The sequence below is a fragment of the Dromiciops gliroides genome, chromosome 5, assembly GCF_019393635.1.
Source record: "Dromiciops gliroides isolate mDroGli1 chromosome 5, mDroGli1.pri, whole genome shotgun sequence".
NCBI lineage: Eukaryota > Metazoa > Chordata > Mammalia > Microbiotheria > Microbiotheriidae > Dromiciops > Dromiciops gliroides.
The window spans coordinates 293,514,115-293,541,697 of NC_057865.1; the positions used below are offsets into that span (position 1 = coordinate 293,514,115).

At 47.5% G+C, this 27,583-nt stretch overlaps 1 protein-coding gene across 2 annotated transcripts; it reads right to left on the reverse strand.

Moving 5' to 3' along the window:
* NFAM1 (NFAT activating protein with ITAM motif 1) lies at nt 1-27,583 on the reverse strand. 2 transcript variants are annotated; one of them, XM_043968208.1, is made up of 6 exons: nt 27,462-27,583; nt 13,973-14,305; nt 12,673-12,788; nt 10,929-11,030; nt 4,288-4,374; nt 1-1,617 (listed from the first exon to the last, which is right to left on the reverse strand). In XM_043968208.1, exons 1-6 carry the CDS (start codon nt 27,514-27,516, stop codon nt 1,570-1,572), a joined length of 741 nt encoding a protein of 246 aa, XP_043824143.1. In that variant the 5' UTR covers nt 27,517-27,583; the 3' UTR covers nt 1-1,569. The 2 variants fall into 2 exon arrangements, with proteins under 2 accessions (XP_043824143.1, XP_043824142.1); XM_043968207.1 differs by having other exon boundaries at nt 1-1,623.

Consider the following 27,583-nt stretch of genomic DNA (forward strand, 5'->3'; position numbering starts at 1 on the left):
TTCAAAGCAAAGGCATTTAATGGAACAGAATAACTTGACGACAACAACAGGGAATTAAATCAGATAGGAAATGCTCTTGGCACCCATTTCCAAATTTCTGTTGCCCCCACATTTGTCTCCCAGAGAACACTAATCTCAGTGTCAGATTAATCATACTATATCACCAACTCAGCAGGAAGGGGATATATCAGTCACTCACCAAGAAGAGCTATGGAAACTCACTGTCACTCTAGGGAACTAAACCCAGTATTGAACTGTAGGCTCATCAACACTGCTCAGCCCAGGATCAATGAACCACAGGCTGTCACTCACATCTAGGCTCAACTGGAATACTGGCTCGTGCAGTTATGTCCGATTCTCCATGACCCTTTTTGGTGTTTTCTTGGCAAAGATACTGGGGGGGGGTGATTTGCCATTTCCTTCTCCAGCTCATTTTACAGGTAAGGAAACTGAGGCAAACAGGATTAAATGACTTGCCCAGGATCACAGAGTTAGTGATTTGAACTCAGGTCCTCCTGATTCCAGGACCAGTGCTCTATCCATTGTACTACCTAGCTGTTCCCAGGCACTCCGGACACAGCAGAAATTTTCTTCCCATTTCTCCTCAGCTAACTTCTCTCAGCCCCAGGCTCATGTGTCTGCCCCAAGCCAGCGTCTTGTCCTTTAGGAGATCTTTCCCAACACTTTTCAAAACCTGCCGCTGCTTCTAGACTTCTCACATGACACCCTCACGTAACAAGCCTCTGGACATCATGGTTCCCAAGGGAAAAAAAGGAACCGGTGATCAGAGTGATCATACCCTTATGACAACAATATGCTTCAGTTCTTTGTGACTCTAGACAAATGGACTAGTATTATTAATAAAACCTCCTATGTTTATAAGGTACTTTTGCATTCATTATCGTATTTGGTTACAGAATAATAAATATAGGGTCAAAGGGGACCCCGGATGCCGGCTGAACCAAACTCCTTTTTTTGCAGATGAGCCTCAAAGAGGTTAAGTGACCTACCTGCCTGTGGTCACACAGTGAGTATCACAGGCGAGGCTCCTCTGGACACCAGATCCGTCACTTTCACCATCCCGCCAGGCTGTCTCAGAACAAAGCCCACAAGAGAGGCATGATCAGGCTCAGAGAGGTGAGGTGACTTGCTCACAGTCACACAGTAAGTAACAGAAGCCAGAGCTCCTGACCTCCACCTCAGAGGAAGGGGGAGGTAGAGAATGCTGTGCGTAGGAAACAGCCGCATGAGACGGTAAGAGATTGTCCATCTAGATGCCTCCTGAGGTCGATGTGGGAGAAGCCATGGGATTGCTCAGTGGGGTGGGGAAGCTGGGCAGGGGAAGGGAGAGTGGAGGAGGGAAGGGGTCTTCAGAGGGGACTCAAAGCCCAACTGAGCTGTGGCAGCATCTCGACTTCTGGTGGACAACAGGATGCATGGAGCATCACATGGAGCGGGGGCGGGGGGGAAGGTCAGCTCACATCCCATCCCCAACATGGTAGCCTCGGAGCCTCAGGGCACTGACGGGATGTCATCTCCTCGGGTGTGGGGCCAAGGATGACACCTTCTTTAGAAATTTTCATAGATGGCATTAAGCTCTTCTGTTCCCCTTTCATGCTGTTTCTTCCAAATAAGCAACAACAATGAAAAAAAGCAGGAGAAATATTAATTTGCCAAATGGAATGACTTTAGGAAACTGTCAAAAATCTGCTGAAATGTGGCTCTGGTAAGGAGTGATTTGCAGAGGGTAGTCGGGGGGAGGCTATGAGTCACTGAAGAAACTGCCAGCCCTGCAGTCAAATTACACCAGGTAACCCTGAGCAAGTGACTGGATCTCTCTGGGGCCTCAGCTTCTTCACCTGTAAAGTGGGCATAAGCCTGGTGCACTGCCTCAGCGTCAACATTTTTATAGCGACTAATAGGTGGTGAGTACTGTGCTAAGTGCTGTACAAATATGACCTCAGGGGGGGGGAGGAGTAGGTGGTATTATTATCCCCATTTTACAGATGAAGAAACCGAGGCAAATAGAGGTTATGGGACTTGCCTAGGGTCACACAGCTACTAAGTGTCCAAGTCTAGATTTGAACTCAGGTCTTCCTGATTCCAGGCCCAGTGGAATTAGGGTTCTAATTCCAGACAATTTTCGACTGTGATGGACATCTTCATGGGGAGGACCCAACGTGTTCCAAACTGAAACCACCTTTATTTCTGAACTTGACCCTCCTTCCAAGGTCTCCGTCTTACTGAGGATAGCGCATTGTCCCAGGTCCAGCCTTGGATCCCATTTCTGACACTCACCATGCGGATTTGCACCAATCACTTAAACCCTCTGGGCCTCAATTATCTCACCCCTAAAATTAGGGGGTTGGACTAGAGGTACAACTGAGGTGCCATCTCCTCCTTAAAGCCCATTTCCTCATCAGGAAATCATCTCTTTATCCTAAAAGTTCCTCAGGTTTCTCTTATCCATGTACCCTGTTCCACCCTTGTTTCCTACAAAGATGAATTTATATCCATCTTCATCTCCCCATCAGACTGGCAGCTTCCTGAGGGCAGGGACTGTCTCAACTGTCTTTGAACCCCTATGATGGGGTATACAGTAGGCATTGAATAGATGCTTGTTGAATTACTGTTGCTTTCAAATAGTCATTCATTCAACCAACATACATTGACTGAGCACCTACTCCTATGGATCGAAGAGACTTGGAAGATTCCATGGGATCTACAATAATTTGATAAGATCTGGTCCCTGCCCTCATGCATCTTACAGTCTAGAATCCACACGGCTGTGAGGGCAGCCATGAAAACGACCCAGTCCTGCTTTGAGAAGCCACAGGCTAGTGAAATGAGCCTGACACTCTAGGAGCCTGGAGATTACCATGGAAATCCTAGCCCTGTCCTCAGCTGACCCTGTGGCCGGGGGCGCCTCACCCCAAGTGGAGAAGGGAGCTACTGAACTAGCGAGGTCCCTCTCAACTCGGACAGTCTGTGCTCTTAGATCACAGATCACAAGTCAGAAGGGACCTTCAAAGGCCAACCCCCTCATTGGACAAAGGGGAAACTGAGGCTGAGGGAATTAAATGATTTGCTCAAAGTAAGTAGCAGAGACAGGATTTGAACCCAGGATCTTGACTCCAGAGCCATGGCTTGTTCTACTATATCAAACTGCCTCCCTGCCCTAACATCCCCCTGTTCTGAGGCCCTTCCAGCTCTGACCTTCCCTGTCCCAGAAATGGGGAAATCGTACTTTGCACAGGGGACTCCTCTGAGCACTAATTAGGAATTGCAACAGAAGACTGAATAAAAGCGCTGGAGGCTTGACTTTGTAGTGTGGTTAGAGTTGAAGCGTGAGCCGAGTCTGCCCCAATTCTCTCTGAGTGCCTCATCCAGCCAGAGCCCGGGAGCAGGGGCCGCCCACGTGATCAAGGAGCCTTCAGGGACCGGCTGTTGGCCGGAGGCTTTTCTTTTCCGAGCAGCCTCTGGTCTCACCTGGGCCTCAAAATAACGGAAGGTGATAGGCACAGCTTCTCCCATCACCCTATTTTATAGATGAGAAAGTGGGGCTCACAGGGGGCAAGGGAACCATGTAAGGTCCTAGTGAGAGAGATGGGATGACGGTCACGCCTCCAGCCTTTTTGTCTGATCTCAGGAGGCGTTTAATAACTACTCATTAGATGAACATTCTTGTCCCAACCATTTCAGGGAAGAAGGGGGAGTGGAAAGGAACAAGCATTTATTAATCACCTACTATACTGTTCACAACATCCTTGGGAGGTGCTATTATTATTATTATTATTATTATTATTATTATTATTTTATTTTTGGTGAGGCAATTGGGGTTAAGTGCCTTGCCCAGGGTCACACAGCTAGTAAGTGTCAAGTGTCTGAGGCAAGATTTGAATTCAGGTCCTCCTGACTCCAGGGCCAGTACTCTATCCACTGCACCACCTAGCTGCCCCCTGGGATGTGCTATTATTACCCCCATTTTACAGGGGAAGAAACTGAGGCAGAGAGAGGTGAAGTGACTTGCCTAGGGTCACACGATTAGTAAATGTCTGAGGTCCAATTTGAACTCGGGTCTTCATGACTCCGGGCCTGGTGCTTTAAGTTAAGTTAAAGGGACACTTTAGAAAGACCATTCCAGCAGCCTAGGCTAGCCCTTCCTCTAGGCACCCTGGGAAGAAGGAGGGGAGTGGCATGGTAAAGGCTAACTCCCCGGAGTTATGGGCAGTAGCTGCTGCCCTCTTCCCAGCTCCAGAACAGTCACAGATTCATGCAAAGACGTACCTGGAGAGGTGGGCTCCACTCAGAGAGCTGGGTGCTGGTGTCATTCTGCAGGTGATCATAGACCTCTGAGAGGTGGGGCTGAAGAGCCTGCAGGGAAGAAATGGGGGAAGGGGAGGGGAGAAAGAGAACCCAAGGTTCATCTGCATCCATTCAGACTGTCCAGGTGCAGGCTCCTGAGCTCAGGGCAGGTTGTTCCCACATCCCGGGCTGCCTGGGGCAACAGTCAACAAAGCATGGAATGATGCTTGGCATTTCCAGGGATCCCACCCAGATCTTCCCACCTCCAGCCCCTCCTTGGCTTCACTTCAACCCATTCTTTGGTTTTTTTTTTTTTGTTTGGTTGGTTTTTTTTTAGTGAGGCAATTGGGGTTAAGTGACTTGCCCAGGGTCACACAGCTAGTAAGTGTTAAGTGTCTGAGGCCAGATTTGAACTCAGGTACTCCTGATTCCAGAGCCAGTGCTCTATCCACTGCGCCACCTAGCTGCCCCCCATTCTTTGTTTTTTGAGGCAATTGGGGTTGTGACTTGCCCAGAGTCACACAGCTAGTAAGTTTCAAGTGTTTGAAATTAGATTTGAACTCAGGTCCTCCTGACTCCAGGGCTGGTGTTCTATTCACTGCATCACCTAGTTGCCCCAATCCATTCTTCACTGGTGGCTAAACGGCCCTTAGAACCATGAGATTTCAACCAGGAAGAGACTTTAGACATCATCTACCCCACTGCTCAGAGTATGCTGTCAGGAAGCTTGGGTTCAAACCCTGCCTGGGATGCTCTATATTTTTTCAACACTCAGCAAGTCATTTCATCTAAGTCTCAGTTTTCCCAACTGAAAAATGGGGATAATCACAGTTTCTACCTCCCAGGATTTTGACTGAGGAGCCAAAGAGATAGTGCATGTCAGGTACTGTTCCCTGGGAATGTGCCTTCCAAGCAGGTCCCCTGCCCATATCCATCTTTCCCCATGGTGGGGGGAATCTCTGAGAGAATCCAGGTGCTACTTTTCCTAGCATACTAATTCACTCCGTGCCTTAATTTCGGGGTTTTTTGGGGGTTTTTTTTTGTTTTTGTGAGGCAATTGGGGTTAAGTGACTTGCCCAGGGTCACACAGCTAGTAAGTGTTAAGTGTCTGAGGTCGGATTTGAACTCAGGTTCTCCTGAATCCAGGGCTGGTGCTCTATCCACTGTGCCACCTAGCTGCCCCTTGTGCCTTAATTTCAAACAAAGCATCCCCAATGACTCTCTCTGAGCACTAATAGTACCTGCATTAGTAGAGGTATCACTTTGAAGGTATGGAGCAGATGCACAGAATACCTTGAACTTGGATCAGCTTTTTAGATTAGGGAATATATGCAAGCTCCCTGAGCCATAACCAGGGTGGGGCAATCAGGGCTTTGTCTCAGGGTGCTAAATTAGGAGGGCTCTGATAGCACTTATGCCTGTTTCATTGTTGTTCAGTTATTTCAGTCATATCCAAATCCTCACCACCCCATCTGGGGTTTTTCTCGGGAGAGATGCTGGAGCAATTTGCCATTTCCTTCTCCAGCTCATTTTACGGATGAGGAAACTGAGGCAATCAGGGTTAAGTGATTTTCTCAAGGTCACAAGGGTAGTAAGTGTCTGAGGCCAGATTTGAACTCAGGTCTTCCTGATTCCAAACCCATTGCTCTGTCCACTGGGCCACCTAGCTCTCTCTCCTAGCTCTCTCAATGTCATAGAAATCACTGATAATTATTTAATTACTAACAGTCAGAGATAATTACTTAAAATGGGAAGCAATTGGTTGGCATCTCCCTTCTCCCATTCGGCTGCCCTATCCTAGGTGCCTTCACCCCTTGGCAGACGGATTTCAGAATGGCTCTCTGAGTCCTGCGGTCTCTGTCCAGAAGGTCTAGTGTCCTAGGGTCTTTGCCTACTCCCCTTGACTAGATTTTGCCTTAAAAGTTGATTTGAAGGTCTATTTACACATCTCCTGCTGCTTGCCAGTACATGACAGACACTAGAGCTGGCTCTGGCTGTGCTTCATCATGGCTTGGGGCAGCTTGGCTTGCTGAAGGCTATGAGGGTGTGGCAGAATTTAGGAGTATCTTAGAAAGGCCTGAGAAAGGGTCCGGATTGTTTGTGTATCTTCCAAGGACACCCCCAACTGAATGCAGAGAACTCCCTCACCTGGGGGCTGGCCCTTACTCAATGAATTTGTCAGCCGTGGCATCCTGTGAATAATGCCACCATGATAACCATAAATCCATTTTGCTGGGCCCATGGATTCCTCCATGGGGCAGTCGCTCCACTCATACAAGTCACCACCCATCTCATCCTATGTTACTCTTCTCCCTGTGCAACCTTAGGGCATCCACAGTAGGGCACCCCCAATGGCTCCACCACCCAGAGATCTACCAGTAGGTCCTTCAGCAATGGACGGCACTTTCCCTCTCGCTAAGCGAGCAGCTCAGCGCCCTTTCTGCTCCCATATCCTTGAAGACTTCGTGGATGTTTCTCCTCAAGTGCGAGTCATCCCGGGCTACTGTCCCTCTATTAACAGCCCCCTCCCTCTGGGTCCCCGGCAGGCATTGCTCCTCTGAGAGAGAGCCATGATAATCATGGTAACAATGGCCTGCTGATAAGGCAGGACCACCAGCTGAAGAAATCCGTCCATTGCTGGTGGCCAAGGGTGAGCGCACCCTGGCGGGCCAGGCAGCGCTACTCCTGCCCCGGGGGCCCAAATGTGCCTGAGCCTCCTTGGCCGCTTGGCTTTGGCTCGATGGTGTGGGGGACCCAGACCCGGAATGACTGAATCGAGCACAGAAGGGCCCTTGGGGTCATCTCCAATGCCTTCGTTTTACAGAAGAGGAAACAGGCAGGGACGCCAGGTCAGGTTCTTGACTGTCATTCCCGTGATTTCTCTACTGGCCAAGGCTGCCCCCACCACACAGCGTCCCAGGAACTCAGGAGCGCTTTCAATCCAGTGGAACCAGCATGCTGGGACGAACTTGAGGGGAGATGGGAACTTCTCCTGTGCCTCAGTCACACGGAGGAGAGTGGGTTGCCAAGGAGGTAGTTTCTCTGGTAACAGGCAGGCAGGATCTCTTGGGGGGAAGGAGAGGGGAAAGGAGGAGAGAAAGGAAGAGGAGGGAGAGGGGGAGGGAGGAGGGGAGGGAGGAGGGGAAAGAGGAGAAAGAGGAGGAAGAAGAGGAAGAGGAGGGGAGGAGGGGAAGGAGGAGGAGGGGAAGGAGGGAGAGGGAGAAGGAGGAGGGGGAGAAGGAAAAGAGGAGGAGGAGGGAGAAGGAGAAGGGGGAGGAGGAGGGGAGGGGAGGAGGGAGGAGAAAGAGGAGGGGGAGGAGGAAGGAGGAAGAGGAGGAGAAGGAGGGGGAGGAGGAGGAAGAAGAAGAGCAGGGGAGGAAGGAGGAGGAGGAGGGAGAAGAGCAGGGGGAAGACAGCTGCAGGAGCAGGTGGCTAGTCCAGACAAATAGAAGCTGGGAAGAGGCTGAGTGGGTGCGGGGTCTGAAGGAAGGAGGGGGTGATGAAGCCCAGCATGATGTCGGTCAGCAGCCCTTCTATCCAGGGCATTGTGGGAGTATGGTTAGGGGAAGGACACATCAGCTGTAGGTGTGACCAAGAAGGGAGCACTCCCTCCATAAAGGGGCAGAGGGGCACCTTGGCTGTGGGTTCACAGCAGCAGTGAAAGGCCATTCTAACTCATTCCTGCTCCCGTTGTGCTCTTGGGTTTGTCCTCAGCGCCGGGAGGCAGAGGAGGTGAGAGCCGGAATCCCCAGCTGAGGAGGGGAATGGGGCTCCCAGGGATGAAGGCATGCCCCTTCCTCCAATAAACTTCGGACCGAGGGAGCGGTATCGCGCCCTAGGCGGAACCTGGGCCTGGGCTGGAATCCCTAGCCCGGCGCCCTCTCTGAACCTCGGCTTGCCCCTGTGACACAGGGCAATAACACACTCACTGCCTGCCTCACAGGGCAATAAAGTGTACGATGCGGGCAGGCTTTCAAAGCACCTGGGAACAGGGCTGATGGCCACTGAGGTGGGGAGAGCGAGGCACTGGGGGTCTGAGGCAGCCTGGGTCCTGGCTCTCTTACCGGCCACACGGCAAGACCCTTTCCTGGGCCTCAGTTTCCTCCTTTATAAAACAAAGAGGGGGGGCCAGATGACCCTGAGGTCCCTTCCAGCTCCAGGTCTGTGCCACCTGAAGCTCTTGCCTCTTCCGGGCTCGTCCACTTCCCACCCGGGCTCTGCTTCTGCCCTAAAGGTTGCTGCACGTTCTGATTTCATCAGGGGGTAGAGGCTAGAGCCCCTTCTCTGGGCCCAATGGCTGGAGCTGCTAAGGGTCTGATGAGCAAGGGGCCAATTAGCAGCTTGGAGAGAAGGGGTTGGACCAGGGGTGACCTCGGAGACCTGCGTTTTAATTCAGGTTTTGACCTGAATTTTTATGAAGAACATTTCCAGCTGCTTGGGTTGAGTCAGTGGCCTGCAGAGTGAGGGTCTCTCCTTTCCAGGAAATGACTGAGACTCAGTGTCTCTGAGATGCCCAGTTCTGGGGCACTGACGGTGCAGTATCTCCCTGTCCTCTTGTGAGGCATCGGACTCCAGCACCATGGAGAAGGGCTGATCCCCACTCCGGGTTCCCTCAGGGCTCCTGGAGGGCGTCTGGGGGGGAGGGTCCTCTCCTCTCTCCTCCCCCCATGGCACCCCCATTTTATGGTCAGTGCAGCTGCAGGTGTCTCCCGGGTACCTTCCGTGAGGGCAACTGACTCCGAGATGGCCACTTGTGAGTGAGGGGAATAACAAGAGCAAATATTCATAATGCCTGAGTCTGGCCAAGCAGTTTGCAAATATTATCTCCTGTTATTCTCACAACATTTGACAACAGGAGACACAGGTTAAGCGTGACTTGCCCAGGGTCACCAAGCTAGTAAGAGTTTGGGATGGACTTTGAACCCAAGCCTAAACGACTGAGAAGAAGGCCGGAGTTTGGGTTGGTTTCCTAGGGTTATTGGCAGAGGTCTCTTCTAGCTGTCTTTAAGATCCTAAGTGACTGGGGGCAGCTAGGTGGCGCAGTGGATAAAGCACTGGTCCCGGATTCAGGAGTACCTGAGTTCAAATCTGGCCTCAGACACTTGACACTTGACACTTACTAGCTGTGTGACCCTGGGTGAGTCACTGCACCAAATCTGGGCTTTAGATTCCTCACCAGTAAAATGGGGCATTTACTCTGCTGGCCTCACTGGGTTCCTGTGCAAAGAATGGCCCTCTCAGAGCGAGCTATTGTTATTCCAACTGTCCTTCCCCCTTCTCTCCCAGAGTGTGCCCCCAGCTCCCAGCTGCCCTCCTGCCCCTGGGGTGCTGAGCTGGAAGGAACGTTAGGTAGAAGCCATCTAGTCCGACCACCTCATTTTACAGATAAGGAAACTGAGGCTCAGAAGGAATCTCGGATCTGGAACTGGAAGGGCCTGCCCACCTCATTTTGGAGAAATTTACAGAAAATTGTGGCTCAGAGCAGGGAAGGGACTTGCTCAAAGCCCCAAGGCAATGTGTTGGAGTCAGGATTTGAACTCGGGGCCTGTGACCTTAAATGCAGAGCTCCTTCCATGCGCCACACTCCCTCTTTCAACAAGGACGACAAGGCAGTCCACAGTCACTGCAAGGGCACAGGGAGCTTCTGCCACTTCCTGAGAAATGCAATCTACTGCAAGAATTTAAGGGCCTACTATGTGCAGGTCCCTTGGCTCTGCACTGGGGGAACTAGGAGGCTGAATTCAGATTGTCAGTCAATTAACTGTCAATAAACATGTATTAAGTGCTTATTGTGTACCAGGTGCTGTGCCAAGCGCAGGGCTGGGCTTGCCCTCAGTGAGTTTACAGATCAGCTTGTCTCTTATGAGTTTCTCTGGCTTTGTCCCTCTGTCCTCAGGCAGGCCCCTCAAAGTCCCTTTCAAAAGCCAGGGTGAATTTGTCTGGATTTGAAGGAGCTCACAGAGGACATACCTGAGACAGGATTCAAACCCAGGCCTTCCTGACTCTGAACCCAGGGCTCTAACCACTATGACACATGACCTAAGTGCTTCAGAAATCCACAAGTACTGGATAAATGACACCTGTTATTATTAGCCTATGGATCACAAACTATGGGCTATGCTACAAACAAGATCAGCCTGCTTCCTGAGGAGACAGAAACCACACAAGGAATGCATGGCTGAGCCCCACAATCCCCAAGGCCCCTCCCAGCCCTGCCACCCCCTGTTCTGAGGCCCTCCCAGCCCTGCCACCCCCTGTTCTGAGGCCCCTCCCAGCCCTGCCCAGATCCCCTGTTCTGAGGCCCCTCCCAGCCCTGCCATCCCCTGTTCTGAGGCCCCTCCCTGCCCTGCCACCCCCTGTTCTGAGGCCCTTCCCAGCCCTGCCATCCCCTGTTCTGAGCTCCTGTCTCCTAGGCCAGGGTTCTTCCCCTTGCCTCTTTCTGTTCAGCAGTAGCCGTGTGATGGCACCCTACACCTGCTAAGTGAGGGAACACAACAGATTCCTATGCCTATCTTCAGTTGGCCCTCCCATAAGCCTCAGCCCCAGGTCTGCTGGCCCCCTGTTCCAAGTGGGCCCACCTGAAGGGAGGCATAGTCAGGCCCAAACAGGGATAATCGACTCACAGTGTATAGAGATCCTGAGCGCTCAGAGTTGGGGTCTGCTGAGCTCCTCGCTGGGTTCAGGTCTTTCTGCTTCAGGAGCTTCTTGGCAGACCTCCTGTGTTTCTGCGGGGACAGAAGAATGGGGCATTCAGTCCCTGGGAGCCTCCTCACTTCTCAAAGGCCACTCATCCCAACAGCGCTTGGTGGGCAGGGCATCCGTGGGAGGCCTGTGCACCCTGGCCCTCCTGAGAGAAGGCCCCAGGAGATCCAGACACTCCTTTCATTCATCCCAATGAACATTTCCCAAGCACCTGCTAGTGGCCAAGCCCTGAGCTATGTGCGGGGGCCTATGAGGACCAAAATGAGACTTCCCACTGGAAAAGTAATAAGCACACGGAGAAATCAGTGTAAAATATGCCCAAAGTAATTCCTGGGCTGAAGAACCGTCGTGCCTGGAAGGGTCAGAATGGGCCATTAAGAGAACACAGAGGGGCAGCTAGATGGCGAAGTGGATAGAGCACCGGCCCTGGAGTCAGGAGTACCTGAGTTCAAATCCGGCCTCAGACGCTTAACACTTACTAGCTGTGTGACCCTGGGTAAGTCACTTAACCCCAATTGCCTCACTAAAAAAATTTAATTAATTAATTAATTTAAAAATTAAAAAAAAAAAATGAGAGAACACAGAACCTCAGCTGGGCCCAGAGCTGAGATCGGAAGGAACAGGGGCCAGGACCGCATATGCGAGGTTGTTTAGGGGAAGAGCAAGAGGGTGAATTTGTTACAAACATCCCATGTATGGTCAGAGTTCTGTGCTTGGAGCTAGGGCAGACACAGACTAGAGGTAAGACCTGGACCCTGCCCTTAGGGAGCTTCTGGGATGGAGAGTGTGTCTGGTGTTTGTCCATTTCCTGGAAGAATGTAAGATATCCCTTATTCTCAGACCCCTCTCAGCTCTGCCATCCCCTGTTCTCAGACCCCTCCCAGCTCTGCCATCCCCTGTTCTCAGACCCCTCCCAGCTCTGTCATCCCCTGTTCTCAGACCCCTCTCAGCTCTGCCATCCCCTGTTCTCAGACTCCTCCCAGCTCTGCCATCCCCTGTTCTCAGACCCCTCCCAGCTCTGTCATCCCCTGTTCTCAGACCCCTCCCAGCTCTGTCATCCCCTGTTCTAAGGTCCCTCTCAGCTCTGCCATCCCCTGTTCTAAGGTCCCTCTCAGCTCTTTCATCCCCTGTTCTCAGGCCCCTCTCAGCTCTGCCATCCCCTGTTCTCAGACCCCTCCCAGCTCTGCCATCCCCTGTTCTAAGGTCCCTCTCAGCTCTGCCATCCCCTGTTCTCAGAACCCTCCCAGCTCTGCCATCCCCTGTTCCAAGGCCCCTTCCCAAGCTGACCCTCTCTGCTCTAAGGGGTTGTACTAGACGGCCTCTCATATCACTTCCAATTCTAGGTCTCCTCTAACCCTGTGACAAGACCATGAGGAAAGGACCACCTCTTAGCTCCCATGGTTGCAAACTTTGAGGAACTGAGGAGGGAAAGGCAGGCTGCCTCTGGACACCCCCACACCCCTTCCTGGCAATGGGGAGCTGGCACAGGACCTAGGAGATTGATGATGGCCGGCAGCCACTCAGAAGGAGAGAGGCCCTGAGCCTTCTGGTCTAAGCTTAGAACTCATCCGGGACATGGGGTTCCAGTTCTGCCCATGATAGGGATGGCATATCTTCCCCCACCCCTGCCCCCGGGGCCTTCATTCCCATGGGGCCAGGACATGCCTTTGCCTTCCAGAGCAACAGGCCTGTTCCCAGGATGCTCAGCACAGCCAGGAGGCCAAAGAGGGTGAAGAGGAGAAGCTTCTTAGACCCCTCCGGAGGTTCTTTGTATTCAGCATCTGTGTGGACATAATGAAGAAGAGACCGAGGCCTGAGAGAGCCCAGTGTCTGCAGTGGTGTCCTGCTGGCCACAAGCTTCCTTTGCAACTGGTCCAAGGCCCTGGGGTGGGGAGGGGGGTGGCCCAGGTGGGAAGGGGCCTGTCTACTGGCCCTGTTTAACACTGAGAAATCTAGATCCTTGATCTGGGGAGCTCTGGGGTGACTTTGGAGAGGTTAAATTCTTTGCTCAGAGTCATCTGGCCTGGCGGCTTCTTCTGGGACCCAAGTTCGGGTGGACGGCAGCAAGAGCCAGGGAGTTGGAATTGGGGCTGTGGGTTTGGACCTGGCTCGTCACTAGCTCCAGGACCCTCCCTGGGGCCTCACCCATCCATGAACAGTGGGGGCTGGGCTGGATGATGTCCAGGGTCTGCCCGGGGCCAAATCCATGTCTCTAGAGTCCCACATCTTCCCCAGGTCAAGGTTTCCAGGGAAGCTCTTGGAGACTGGAAGACCCAAGTTCCAATTCTGCCTCCCCGCACCCTTGCTGAGTGACCCCGGGAGGGTCACTCCGTGTCTCAGCACTCTGGTGCAGGCTGCCCTTCTCCCCAGCCAGCTGAAGCCCCAGGGACACTTCACAAAAGGGCAGTTAACATCTGTGGCACACCTCAGGGTCTGCAGAGCGCTGTGCCCATGGTCTCATCTGGGACCTTCAACACTCCTTCAAGGAAGGAGCTGGTAGGATATGAAGCCCACTCTATGGAGGACAAAGCCGTTCAGAGCCATTGAATGACCTATCTGTGGTCACACAGCTAGGAAGTAGGATTTAAACCCAGGTCTCCCTTTGACGCTTTTGGAGCCTGGGTGGATAGGCAGGGGTTGAGGGAGGAACCCTCAGACCACTCTGGGACGCCCTGTTCGGCCCCTGAAGCAAAATCAGCACAGCTCCGATTTCTGTGGCACCTTCAAGTTCAGAGAGCACCCTCCTTGTGCCCAGGCCTGGAGGTCAAGGTTTGGAGTCAAGGACCCCGGGTTTGAGTCCCATTCAGCCACGTATCACCATGGACCTCAGTTTTCCTTTCCGTAAAGGGAGGGCAGTGGACTACGGTGAGCTCTAAGGTCCCTCCCACAGCCCAGAGTATGCTGGGCCTCTGATTTCTGTTCTCTCCACCCCAGGGGAAAGGACAGCCCAGCCAAGCCAACTTACCTAGGACCAGGATAAAGGTCCCCCTGCCCGTCATCGTCTGGGAAGACCATTGCACCTGGCAGTAATAGGTGCCCGTAGCTGAAGAGTTGTGCAGCGCTGTCAGGTTGAATGGGCACTGCTCGGTGTAGGTCTGGTTCTCGACTCCAGGGGTCTTACTGCAGCCAGTCAAGATGGGGGGGCTCTGTCTGCCCTGGAGGTCAATGTGATAGTATCTGAACTCGTAGCTCCCAAAGGTCGGGGAGTGGAGGTAGGTGAACTCACAAGTCAAGGGAAGGTGATGGTGGGCCAAGGTCACCAGGATTGGGGGTCCGAGTTGTTTCAAAGTCTGGCCTCCTGGGGTGAGGAAAGAAGGAAAGAGCCATGAAGGGTGACTCCTGAGTCCAGAAGGGCCTGGTAGCTTCTGGAGCTCTGTCCATACCCAACCTTGGGGGGAGGGGGAGGCAGAATGGGTGAATCCTCCCTTCTCCTAGGTATCTGTTGTAGACCCAAGACTTAGGCTGCAGGGGAATGGCTGATCTGTACTACTGAAGGGAAGTTGAGCACTGGAAGCTCCCCCTACCATGGTGAAGAATGAAATTCCTCATTGATAAAGATGAACAACTACTCTGCCACCAATGGCATGGAAAGCCCCTGATGTGGGAAGACCCTTCCTCGATACTGATGGCAACTCCTCTGTGCCAAATGTATGTGTGTATGTCATTCTTCTTCAGTTGTTTCTGTCGCATCTGACTCTTCACCACTCCATTTGGGGTTTTCTTGGCGGAGATACTGGAGCGATTGGCCTTTTCCTTCCCCAGCTTATTTGACAGATGAGGAAACTGAGACAGACAGGGTGAAGAAGGGACTTGCTCAAGGTCACACAGTTAGTAATTGTCTAAGGCTGGATTTGAACTCAGGTCCTTCTGATTCTTGGGCCAGCACTCTATCCACTGTGCCGCCTGTATCTATATGTCTGTATCTGTGTAGATACACACATATACATACGTATTTATATTTCTGTATAAATATATGTGTATATGTATGTTTATATTTCTGTTCATGTTTATATTTAAATATGTATATGTTTCTAGATGTGGATTTATAGGTATATTTCTATATATCTGTGAAGACATAATGCATATACCTTTGTGTATTTTGTATATCCTTATCCATGTACCACATGTGCACACACTGTATCTATGTAGATGATAGAAGGTAGGTCCCTAAGGGCAGGATGTATTTCACTTTTCTCTTTGTATCCCTCGCACCCAGCACAGAGCTAGCCCAAATAGGTGCTTCATAAATGCTTGCTAATTGACTGATTGATCCCCAGGGGTTCGCTCTCTCTCCATCTTGAAGTTACTTTGCATTTCCTTCCCCACGTGCAGGTTGTGTCCCCCGCCCCAGCAGAAGCTCCTTCAGGGCAGAGACTTGGATTTCCTGGCTGTCTTCCCAGAACTGGGCAGACTTCCTTGTCGTTTCAGGGTTTGGCCCAGATTTCATTTCGGTGAGGGGCTCCCAGGGTGAAAACTCCGCAACTGCTCGGCACCTTCTGTCTTAATTACCCAGAACACCAAGAAGTTCAATGTTTTGCGCAGGGCAACCCAGCTGATGGGTATTAAAATCCTAACGGGGCTTTTCACCTAGAGGTCCTTCCACTCAGCAGTGGAAGGTGGATTAGGGTGGCACTTGCTAAAACATTCCCAGGGCTTGTTTTCTCATCTTTAAAATTAAGGTCTTGCACTACCTGACTTGGAAATCCCTCTAGTTCTAAATCCCATGATTCCGTGGTGCTGCTTTGGGCAAGTCACTTAACCTCTATGGGTCTTAGTTTCTCCATCTGTAAAGTGAGGGGATTGGACTCTACGACCTCTGAGGTCTTTTCCACTCTTGCAATAGGATCCTCTGAAGCTGTGGTGTGAACTCTAACTTACAGGATGCTTTAACTGTTTTTAAGTTCTTTTCACACAACCCTTCCAAGGAAATGAGGGGATATGTGAGGTCTGCTCACCAGCAGATGGAATAGCAGGTCTCTTTGGGACTTGGCCCAGCCCCCTCCTCATCCTGTCTTGGCAAAGAACCTGCAACTCACCTTCCTGGGACCTGACCCCACGAGACCCCAAGGTATCCTGTGGAAGTGGATGAGCTTGGCCGCTGTAATTAATCTGGTCTTTAAGATTTGGGGGAAATCTATAAAAAATAAGCTTCTGCTCTCCCCAGGTTCTTCCTGAAGTCATTATTTTAAGGCCACCGGGTCAGAAGCATGTAAATTCATGATCTGGGCTCAGGGCTCTCGCTGCTTGGAACGTGGGACAGAAGTGACCTTGGCGCTTTGATGCATCGGCAAGGGCTCTGAAATGTCAAGGGATGGGATGTTATCTGATGGATTCAATCAATACTGACAGCCAATCTAGGCAAGTCAGGCCCCGGATCATTTTTTAAAAAAAAGTTCTCCACTTAAGATGCTGGCATGTGGGGGCCATGCCTGTGCAGGGGGCTGGGCGACTGCACCTTGCTGCAGTTCAGTTTCACAAAGACCCACCCGGATGATGACTGCTAGAGTACAGGAGTACTGGGGTGCTAGAGTACTGGGGCATCAGGGGACTGGGATACGGGGGTACCAGGGTGCTAAGTACTGGGGTTTGGGGGTACTAGAGTACTAGGATACTGGAGTATTGGGGTACAAGGGTAGTAGGCTACTGGAGTACAAAGGTACTAGGCTACTAGGCTACTGAGGTACTAGAATACTAGGATACTAGAGAATTGGGGTACTGGAATATTGAGGTACTAGAGGAGCAAGACTAGAGAACTGGGGTAACGTGTCAGCTCTGCCACTTCCTGGTCATGTGATCTAGATCGAGTCACTCCATTTTTCTGGGCCTTGATTTCCTTGTCCAAAATGCTAAGGAGTTGGATTAGATGACTTCTGTGTTGCCCTTCTGCTCTAAATCTGTGATCCTTTGATCTGGGTTCAAATCCTGTTCCCCAATCCTGGCTCCATGCCTTCCTCTCCCTATAGCTGGGGGCAAATGACTTTTTCTTCTCTGTGCCTCAGTTTCCCCCGCTATACAATGAGAGGCTTGGATGGATGGAGGTGGAAGTAGCCAATCAATCTGCTGCCTGCACCTTAACCCACAGTACTTGTGACTCCTCAGAGCAAAGTTCCCTTTTTTTTTCAAAGTTCCCTTCTTAGCCATCATTCCCTCCATGTATTGCCTCCCCCTAGTCCAATGTAGGCTCCTTGAGAACACAAACAGCCCCTGATGCCTCGATGAAGTCTTGCTGATTGATTGACTAGAAATGATAGAATTTCGAGCTAGAAGCCACCTTGGATCATTTTCACTTTACAGATGAGGATACTGAGGGCTGGAAAGGGAGAAAGACATGCCCAAAGTCACAGAAACATTAGGGGGAAAGCCGGAATCCAAACTTGCCTCTTCTGACTTCCAGGCTAACAATCAATAAACAAGAATTTATTAAGTGTCTGGTGCTGGAGGATAGATACCAGGAAGTTTACATATGTGTCTGTGTATGTATGGCCAAAATGAATACTCTTGGGGTGAGGACTCAGTGTTTGATCCAAACAGCTGGGAAAAGGCGAAGGCAGTCTGGCGGAAGAGACTGTCCTATCCATGCACCATGCTGCTGCTGTATCCAAAGGACCAGCGGACTCCTTCATCCAACTTGCAGCAGAAACTTTCCATAGGTGCTGTCTCCCCCATTAGAACGGTAGCTCCCTGAGAGCAGGGACTGTCTTATTTTTCTCTTTGAGAGTGTTTTACAGACAGTAAGTACTTAATAAATGCTTCATTCATTCATTCCCTCCCCACAGAGATGACAACTGAACCCATGGGAGAAAATGAGATTCATTCATTCATTCAATAAACATTTGTTCAGCTCCAATTACATGCCAAATTACATTTTACTGGGAAGAAGGGAGAACAATGTGTACACAGAGGAGTGTAGGGAGAAAAGAGAAGGCTGAGGTCAGAGGCTTTGGGGAACACTGTCACCCAGAGGGGAGGAGAAGGAAGCTGACCCTGCAAAAGAGGCTGAGAAGCGGTGGCCAGACAGGCAAAAGGAGACCCAGGATAGAGTAGCTTTCTCTTAAAATAAAACCAATCCAGAGGGAAGAAAATGTCCAGAAGAAGAGGGTGGTCAGCCTGGTCAAGGACTGTGAGGGTCAAGAAAGGAGGGTTCCATGGGCAGGTGAGTGCCCTCAGGGAGGGCAGTTTCAGGGGAGGAGCAGGACGGCAGGGCAGACTGCCAGGGTTAGCGGCACCAGGAGATGCCTCTTTCTCAGAGTTTGGCTGTGAAAGAAGGGGAGGAGAGAGAGAACCCGTAGGAAGGCAGGGACTGGATGAGAAGGCCGTGGAAGATGAAGGGAAGGGCTTTTAAGGACGAGGGAGGGCTGCGTGTGTCTGTAGGCAGCAGGGAAGGAACGCGTGGATGAAGAGAAATGAAGACAGGGGCAGGTAGGGAAGTGGTGGTAAAGAAAGCCTGCTGTTCTATTGATATAAGAACCATTCCCAGTTAACTTCAGCATAGAGGAATGCTCGATGAGAGGTACACTAATTCTATCAACTGCAATTAAGATGCTGCTTAGTACAGAGCCTGCCTGGCATAAAGTAAGAGCTTAATAAATACCTGTTTGTTGCCTTGACCTAGGGCCAGCAAGATTCCTTCCTGACAACAGCTCTGCGGAGTCAGCAATGCAGAGATTATCATCCCCACTTTACACATGAGGAAAGTGAGGCTGAGACATGCAGCTAGGGTCGTGGGATCATAAGTCTAGGCTTGTAAGGGAGTCCAACTCTTTCTCTCTTTTATGTTATGTGACACAATCATGTTAAACATTTCCACATTCATCATGTTGTGAAAGTAGAATCAGAACAAAAGGGGAAAATCATGAGAAAGAAAAAAAAACAAAAAACAACCCCAAAAAGTGAAAACAGTATTCTTTGATCTGCATTCAAACCCCACAGTTCTTTTCTCTGGATGTGGAGAGCATTTTCCATCATGACTCTTTTGGAATTGGCTTGGATCACTGTATTGCTGAGAAGAACTAAGTCTATCAAAGTTGATCATCACAAAATGTTGCTGTTACTGTGTACACTGTTCTTCTGGTTCTGCTCACTTCACTCAGCATCAGTACACTTATGTTTTTCCAGCTTTTTCTGATATCTGCCCACTCATCATTTCTTTCTTTTTTTAAAAAATCTGTGCGGGGCAATGAGGGTTAAGTGACTTGCCCAAGGTCACACAGCTAATAAGTGTCAAGTGTCTGAAGCTAGATTTGAACTCAGGTCTTCCTGAATCCAGGGACAGTGCTTTATCCACTGGGCCACCTAGCTGCCTCCTCATAATTTCTTACAACACAATAGTATTCCATTTAATTCACATACCACAACTTGTTCAGCCATTACCCAATTGATGGACATCCCCTCAATTTCCAATTCTTTACCACCACAAAAAGAACAGCTAGAAATATTCTTGTACACGTGGGTCCTTTCCCCTTTTTATTTATCTCTTTGGGATACAGATCTAGTCCCATATCCCTTTGGGCATAGTTCTGAATTGTTCTCCAGAATGGTTGGATCAGTTCACAACTCTACCAACAATGTATTAGTGCTCCAATTTTCCCACATCTTCTCCAATATTTATCATTTTCCTTTTTGTCATATTAGCCAATTGGAAAAGTGTGAGGTTGTACCTCAGAGTTGTTTTAATTTGCATTTTTCTAATCAATAGTGATTTAGAGCATTTAATTTCTTCATCTGAAAACTGTTCATATCCTTTGACCACTTATCAACTGAGGAATGACTTATAGTCTTAGAAATTTGATTCAGTTCTCTATATATTTGAGAAATGAGGTCTTTATCAGAAACACTGGCTGTAAAAATTATTTCCCAGTTTTCTGCTTTCCTTCTAAACTTGGTTGCATTGGTTTTGTTTGTGCAATTTTTTTTTTAGTTTAAGTTTTAGTTTAGTTTTAGTTTAATATAATCAAAATTTTGCATTTTGCATTTCATAATGTTCCTATCTCTGATCATAAATTCTTCCCCTCTTCATAGATCTGATAAGCAAACTCTTCCTTTCCTAATTTGCCTATGGTATCACCCAACTGTCTTTTTTTTGAGGGGGGGGGGCAATGAGGGTCAAGTGACTTGCCCAGGATCACACAGCTAGTAAGTGTCAAGTGTCTGAGGCTAGATTTGAACTCAAGTCCGGTGTTTTATCTACTGCACCACTTAGCTGCCCGTCCAACTGTCTCTTTTTAGAGAGAAGGAAACTAGTAAATGACATAGAATACATTATTCATTTTGCATTCCTTCTCTGTGTCAACAAGCATGTATTAAGTTCTTACTATGGTCCATGAACTGTGCTAAGAGCTGTAGATACAAAGAAAGACAAATGACAATTCCTGCCCCCGAGGAGCTCCCAGTCTCTGTATAAACAAGCTATAGACAGGACAAATGAGAGGTAATCACTACAGAAAACCTGCTTGCATTGAGGAGGATTGAGAAGGCAGGACTCAGAAACAAGGCAGAGAGAATTTCAGACATGGGGGACAGCCAATAAAAATGCAGAGAGTTCACCTTCTACCTCCCCAGTAGAATGTAAACTCCTTGAGGGCAGGCCTGTTTCATTTTTTTTGTCCTTGAGTCCCAAGTCAAACACAAGGGGTAGCATAGTAGGTAATTAATAAATACTTGTTGAATGGAAATTAATAAGGTCACAGTTTCTTATGCAAGTTTCTTTCTTATTTTTACATGTATTGAAATATTCCTTTGTTGATAATTGTTCGGGGTTTGTTTGTTTTTTTTTGGGGGGGGTGAGGCAATTGGAGTTAAGTGACTCGCCCAGGGTCACACAGCTAGTAAGTGTTAAATGTCTGAGGGCAAATATGAACTCAGGTCCTCCTGAATTCAGGGCCGGTGCTCTATGCACTGCGCCACCTAGCTGCCCCAATAATTGCTAATTGGAAGCCTGAGGTGAGGAAGAACCAAGTTCATATCCAGCTGTGGACACTTAATAGCGGTGTGACCCTGAGCAAATCACTTAACTCTGTTTGACCCTGTTTCCTCATCTCTAAAATGGGGATAAGAGCAGCTATCTCCCAGGATTATTGTGCAGACTGAATGAAATAATAATTGTAAAGTGCTTACTACATAGTAAATGCTATATAAATATTAACTATTACTATTATGATTAATTGATAAGTTCATAATTTTACATATTGGGGTTTTGTTGTTTTGTGGGGCATCGAAGTCAAGTGACTTGTCCAGGGTCATACAGCTAGTAAGTGTCAAGTGTCTGAGGCCACATTTGAACTCAGGTCCTCCTGAATCCAGGGCCAGTGCTTTATCCACTGTGCCACCTAGCTGCCCCCGATAAGTTCATAATATTTTTTAAAACCTTTTTTTTTTTAATGTGTCAGACTCTGGATTTTAATTCAGGCCTCCCAATTCCCGGACAAAGTGCTATGTGATGTTTTGTTTTGTTTGTTTATTTGTTTTTAGCACCCACCAACTATAAAGGAGTAGAGAGAGTTTGGAATATGATATTCCAGAAGACAAAAGTTATGGGCTGATGACCAAGAATAACTTACTCTGCAAAACTGAGTAAAATCCTACCAGGCAATAAGTGGATCATTAACGAAATGGAGGACTTCCAAGCATTCCTGATTTAAAAAAAAAAAGAATTGTAGGGTAGAGAAACTTTGAAGTGCCAGTACAGGTGTCAAGAGAAACCCCAAAAGGAAAATATGGGGGAGCAACCATAAGGCATCAAACAAGCATGAGCTGTTTACATCGTGCTAACATGGGGAGATGATATGTGTGTCCTCTCAGACCCCTGTTATCATCAGGCATCAGAGAGAGAGTGCCTGGGACTGACTCTGTTATGTTCTGATGACCTTAAAAGAGGGATGTAAAGGAGGTGAGAAAGAATGGGGAAAATTACTTCACACAATTCAGGTGTAGATATAGAAATTCATACAAAGAAGAAAGAGGAGTGGGAGGAGCAGCTGATACTTGAGCCTTGTTCTCATCTGAACCTGTCAAAGGAGGGAAGAGTGAGTATGTGCACACACACACACACACACACTCACCCACAGTTGGATACAAAAATACTAAACATAGAAAGAGGAGGCACAGGGGAGAAGGGAGATGGGGAATAAGAAGAATAAGCAAAATTTACTCTAAGAATGCACAAAAATATTTATAGCAACTCTTTTTTAAAATAGTATTTAAATTTTTTTCAAAAATTAAAATATTTTAAACTTTTAAAACAACTTTTAAAAATTTTAAACAAATTTTCTTTTAAAAAATACTAATATGGTAATGTTTTACTTAATTGCACATGTATAACCCCTATCTGATCGCTTGCCACCTCAGGGAGGGGAGGGAGGAAAGGAGGAATAACATTTAAAACTCAGAACTATAAATAAAAATGTTTATCATTTTTAAAAAAAAGTTCTGAGTCTTTTCTCACAAAAACCTGAATGTCTTTCAATTAATTAAGTGTCCATTTTTAAAAAAAATTCATGAATATACTTAACTTTGCTGAGTAAATTACCCCATAACCCCAGTTCTTTTGTTCTATGGAATACAATATTCCAAGACCTATAGTTATTCAATGTAGTAGCTGCTACATCTTGTGTAATCCTTACTGTAGTTTCATGATATTTACTTTTTTTTTCTTGTTTCTTCCAATATTTTCTCCTTAACCTGGGAGCTTTGACATTTAACAATGATATTCTTGTAGGTTTTTCTCCTGGGATCTCTTTCAGGTGGTGATCAGTGAATTTTTTCTATTTCTGCTTTGCCTTCTTGTTGTAGAACTCATGGCAATTTTCCTTGATAGTTTCTTTTTTTGTTTGTTTGTTTGTTTATTTTTTGGTGAGGCAATTGGGGTTAAGTGACTTGACCAGGGTCACACAGCTAGTAAGTGTCAAGTGTCTAAGGCTGGATTTGAACTCAGGTCCTCCTGAATCCAGGGCCGGTGCTCTATCCACTGAGCCACCTAGCTGCTCCGATAGTTTCTTGTAATATTGTATCAAGATTGGTTTTTTAATTGTAATTTTCAGGTAGTTTGATTATTCTTATATTATTTATCCTCAATCTGTTCCCCAGATCAGTTGTTTTTCTGATGAGATGTTTCACCTTTTCTTCTATTTTTTTCATTCTTTTGGTTTTGTTATATGATTTTTTTCCTTGTCTTAGAACATCTTTATCTTCCCCTTGCCAAATTCTAGTTTTCAAGGAATTATTTTATTTTTTTGTTTTGTTTTGGTGAGGCAATTGGGGTTAAGTGACTTGCTCAGGGTCACACAGCTACTAATTGTTAAGTGTCTGAGGTCAGATTTGAACTCAGGTCCTCCTGAATCCAGGGCCAGTGCTCTATCTACTGAGCCACCTAGCTGCCCCTCAAAGAATTATTTTCTTCCTTAAGTTTTTGGTTCTCTATTTCAAGTTGGGTGACTTTCTATTCATAATTTTCTTGATTTTCATGGATTGCTCTTATTATTTTCCCCTAATTTTTTCTCAATCTCTCTTATTTGGTTTTTAAGGTCCCTTTTAATTTCTTCCAAGAAGTCTTTTTGTGTTTGGGACCATTTGGCATTTCTCATTGAAAAAGGAGTGGCTTTTTCCCAATTGAGAAATGGTCAAAGGATATGAACAGGCAGTTTTCAGATGAAGAAATCAAAGCTATCTATTGACATATGAAAAAATGCTCTAAATCACTATTGATTAGAAAAATGCAAATGAAAACAACTCTGAGGTACCCCTCATGCCTATCAGATTGATTAATATGACCAAAAAAAGGAAAATAATAAATGTTGGAGAAGCTGTGGGAAAATTGGAACACCAATGCATTGTTGGTGGAGTTGTGAACTGATCCAAACATTCTGAAGAGCAATTTGGAACTATCCCCAAAGGGCTATGGGACTGTGCATACCCTTTGACCTGGTAATACCACTATTAGATCTATATCCCAAAGAGATCATAGAAAAGGGAAAAGGACCCACATGTACAAAAATATTTATAGCAGCTCTCTTTGTGGTGGCAAAGAACTGGAAACTGAGGAGATGCCCATCAATTGGGGAATGACTGAACAAGTTGTGGTATATGAATGTAATGGAATACTATTGTGCTGTAAGAAATGATGAGCAGGCAGATTTCAGAAAAACCTGGAAAGACTTAAGTGGACTGATACTGAGTGAAGTGAGCAGAACCAGGAGAACATTGTACACAGTAACAGCAACATTGTGCAGTGATCAACTGTGAAAGGCTTGGCTCTTCTCAGCAGTGCAATGATCCCAGACAATTCCAAAGAACTCATGATGGAAAATGTTCTCCACATCCAAAAAAAAAGAACTGTGGATTCTGAATGCAGATTGAACCATGCTGTTTCTACTTTGTTGTTGTCGTTGTTTTTCTTTTTTGAGTTTTTCCCCTTTTGTTCTGATTCTTCTTTCACAACATGACTAATGCAGAGATATGTTTAATGTGATTGTACACATATAACCTACATTGGATTTCTTTCTGCCTTGGGGAAGGGAAAAGGAAGGGAGAGAGGGAGGGAGAAAACTTTGGAACTCAAAATCTTATGAAAACAAATGTTGAAAACTATTTTTACACGTAACTGGAAAATAATAAAACACTTTTTTTTTTTTTTTTGCGGGGCAATGGGGGTTAAGTGACTTGCCCAGGGTCACACAGCTGGTAAGTGTCAAGTGTCTGAGGCCAGATTTGAACTCAGGTACTCCTGAATCCAGGGCCAGTGCTTTATCCACTGTGCCACCTAGCCGCCCCCCAATAAAACACTTTTATGATTAAAAAATAAAAGAAAAAGGACTGGCTTTTTTTAGCTCCATTATCTTCCTCTGAATATGAACCCACATCTTCTCTAACCCCATAGTAACTATCTAGGGTTGGGTTCCTTCTCCTTTGCTTGCTCATCTTCATTTATTTATTTTTGGTTTATTTTGTTTTTAGCATTTATTTTCTGAGGTCTGTCTCAGGGTCCATGCTGGGCTGTCTTCTTCACTCCTAAACCATGGCTAGAACCCCAGCCATGTTGTCCCATAATTATCTTTCTCTCTGCTGTCCCTCTGGGTGGCTACAAACTACAACTGTCCTCTGACTGAAATCAGGGACTCTGCTCTTCTACAAGTGTCCACAACTCCTAGGTTCCCCACCCCTTACTACTGCACTCACTAGATGTATGCTAGCTTCTTCTCCTCGCAGCCACAGACTTATCGGGGCTGTGAAAGAGAAAGAACTATGGAGTTTGAATGCAGATTGAAGCATACATTTATTTTATTTATTTATTTATTTTTTAGTGAGGCAATTGGGGTTAAGTGACTTGCCCAGGGTCACACAGCTAGTAAGGGTTAAGTGTCTGAGGCCGGATTTGAACTCAGGTCCTCCTGACTCCAGGGCCGGTGCTCTATCCACTGCACCACCTAGCTGCCCCTTGAAGCATACATTTTTAAAAGTTCATTTTTCTTGGGTTTTTGGTCTGTTTTCTTTCACAACATGACTAATATGGAAATAAGTTTTATATGACTATACACATATAACCTCTATCAAATTGCTTGGGGAAGGAGGGAGAGGAGAGAATTGTTGTTGTTGTTGTTGTTGTTGTTGTTGTTGTTTAGCAGCTCTTTTTTTTTTTTTTGGTGAGGCAATTGGGGTTAAGTGACTTGCCCAGGGTCACACAGCTAGTAAGTGTTAAGTGTCTGAGGCTGGATTTGAACTCAGGTCCTCCTGACTCCAGGGCCGGTGCTCTATCCACTGTGCCACCTAGCTGCCTCTGTTGTTTTTTGGTGAGGCAGTTGGGGTTAAGTAACTTGCCCAGGGTCACACAGGTAGTAAGTGTCAAGTGTCTGAGGCCAGATTTGAATTCAGGTCCCCCTGAATCTAGTGTTGATGTTTTATCTACTGAGCCACCTAGCTGCCCCAAAGAAGAGAATTTGGAACTAAAAAATGTTTTTAAGCAATGTTAAAATTGTTTTAGCATGTAGTTGGAAAAAATAAAATGTGATATATATTTATTTATTTATTTATTTATTTATTTATTTTTTGGGTGGGGCAATGGGGGTTAAGTGACTTGCTCAGGGTCACACAGCCAGTAAGTATCAAGTGTCTGAGGCCAGATTTGAACTCAGGTCCTCCTGAATCCAAGGCCAGTGCTTTATCCACTATGCCACCTAGCTGCTCCCGTAAAATATATTTTAAAAAAGAAATGATGAAGGGAGTGGTTTCAGAAAAGCTGGGAAGACTTGTATGGATGGATGGATGCAGAGTGAGGTGAGCAGAACCAGGAGAACAATTTATGCAAAAACAACAGCAAAGACTAACCACTCTGAAAGATTTGGGAGCCCTGATCAGGGTAATGCTCATCCAAGATTCCAGAGGACTCATGATAATTCATGCAGCCCACCTCCTGAGAGACCTGACAGAGAGGGAAAGGATTCAGGGCAGATTGAGATGTTTGGGGTTCTTTGGACACAACCAACCTGGGAATTTATTTTGCTTGGCTATAGGTGTTTGTAACAAGGGGTTTGCTTTTCTTTCTTTCTCCATGGGAGTTAGAGGGAGTTAGGAGAGAGAAAAAGGTAGATTTTCATCAATTAAAAAATTTAATTTTGAAAAAAAGAACATAAACTGGAAAGCAAGAACAAAGTGCTTTGTGAGGTCAGGAGGTGGGGATGGGGGCAGGCAGGGGAAAGATGACACCAGAAGAAATCAGAATGGGGTCACAGGTTAGGCTGGGTGAGGAAATACCAAACAGTGGCCAGGCTCTATCTTCTGGTAAATATCTGAATTGGGGCCTACCTAGCACATGGGAAATATAAAATCCAGTCCTGAAGCTTGGGTCTCTGATCCTGGAGTCATTTCTGAGAGTCCGGAACCCTTAAGGGGTTCTCGTGACCATGTTTTGTTTCCAGGCCTTGTGCAAGTGGAATTTCTCCAGTCACATTAACTCTTGGTGCAATGGGGGAAATGTCAGTCTGCTTTTATTTACAGAAGGTGACAGTTACGAAATCCCTTGTTCAAGTCGGGTGCCGGTGGAGGAGAGCAGAGCCAGGAGCTCTAAGCTCTGTTATCGTCTGTACCAGGAGAGCCTCGCAAAAGCGTTGATGGTAAACATGCCAATTTTGAGCAACGTGAGCTAAGAATCACATTCCAAGCAAAAGAGATACACTGAATGTTGTGTCCTGGGCTAGCATTTCCTGAAGCATGGGTCCAATTATGTCACTCAAGGGCCTCTTTCTACTAACTCATACAAAATCCTGGGTTCTGGAGTGACCTCGGGCAAGTTATTGAACCCTCTCTGGGTCTCAGGCTTCTCATCTGTCAAGTGAGAGAAGGCCTCTGAGTTAATCCCTAAGGTGAATAAAGCCCCAGAAGGAGAGGTAGGGGGTGGGGGAGCTGGATGAAAATAATTGTGATGCAATAGAGCAGGAGAAGGTAGGAAGACAAAGGGCAACACTCACCTCCTGGCTGAAGGGTCCATGGGAGTAGGATGAGACCAAGGAATCTGAAGGCCATGCTGAGCTGGAGGAGGAGAAGGAGTGCCTCTCTTTCCCAAAGGCGGCTGCTCTGAGGTGTTCAGTGC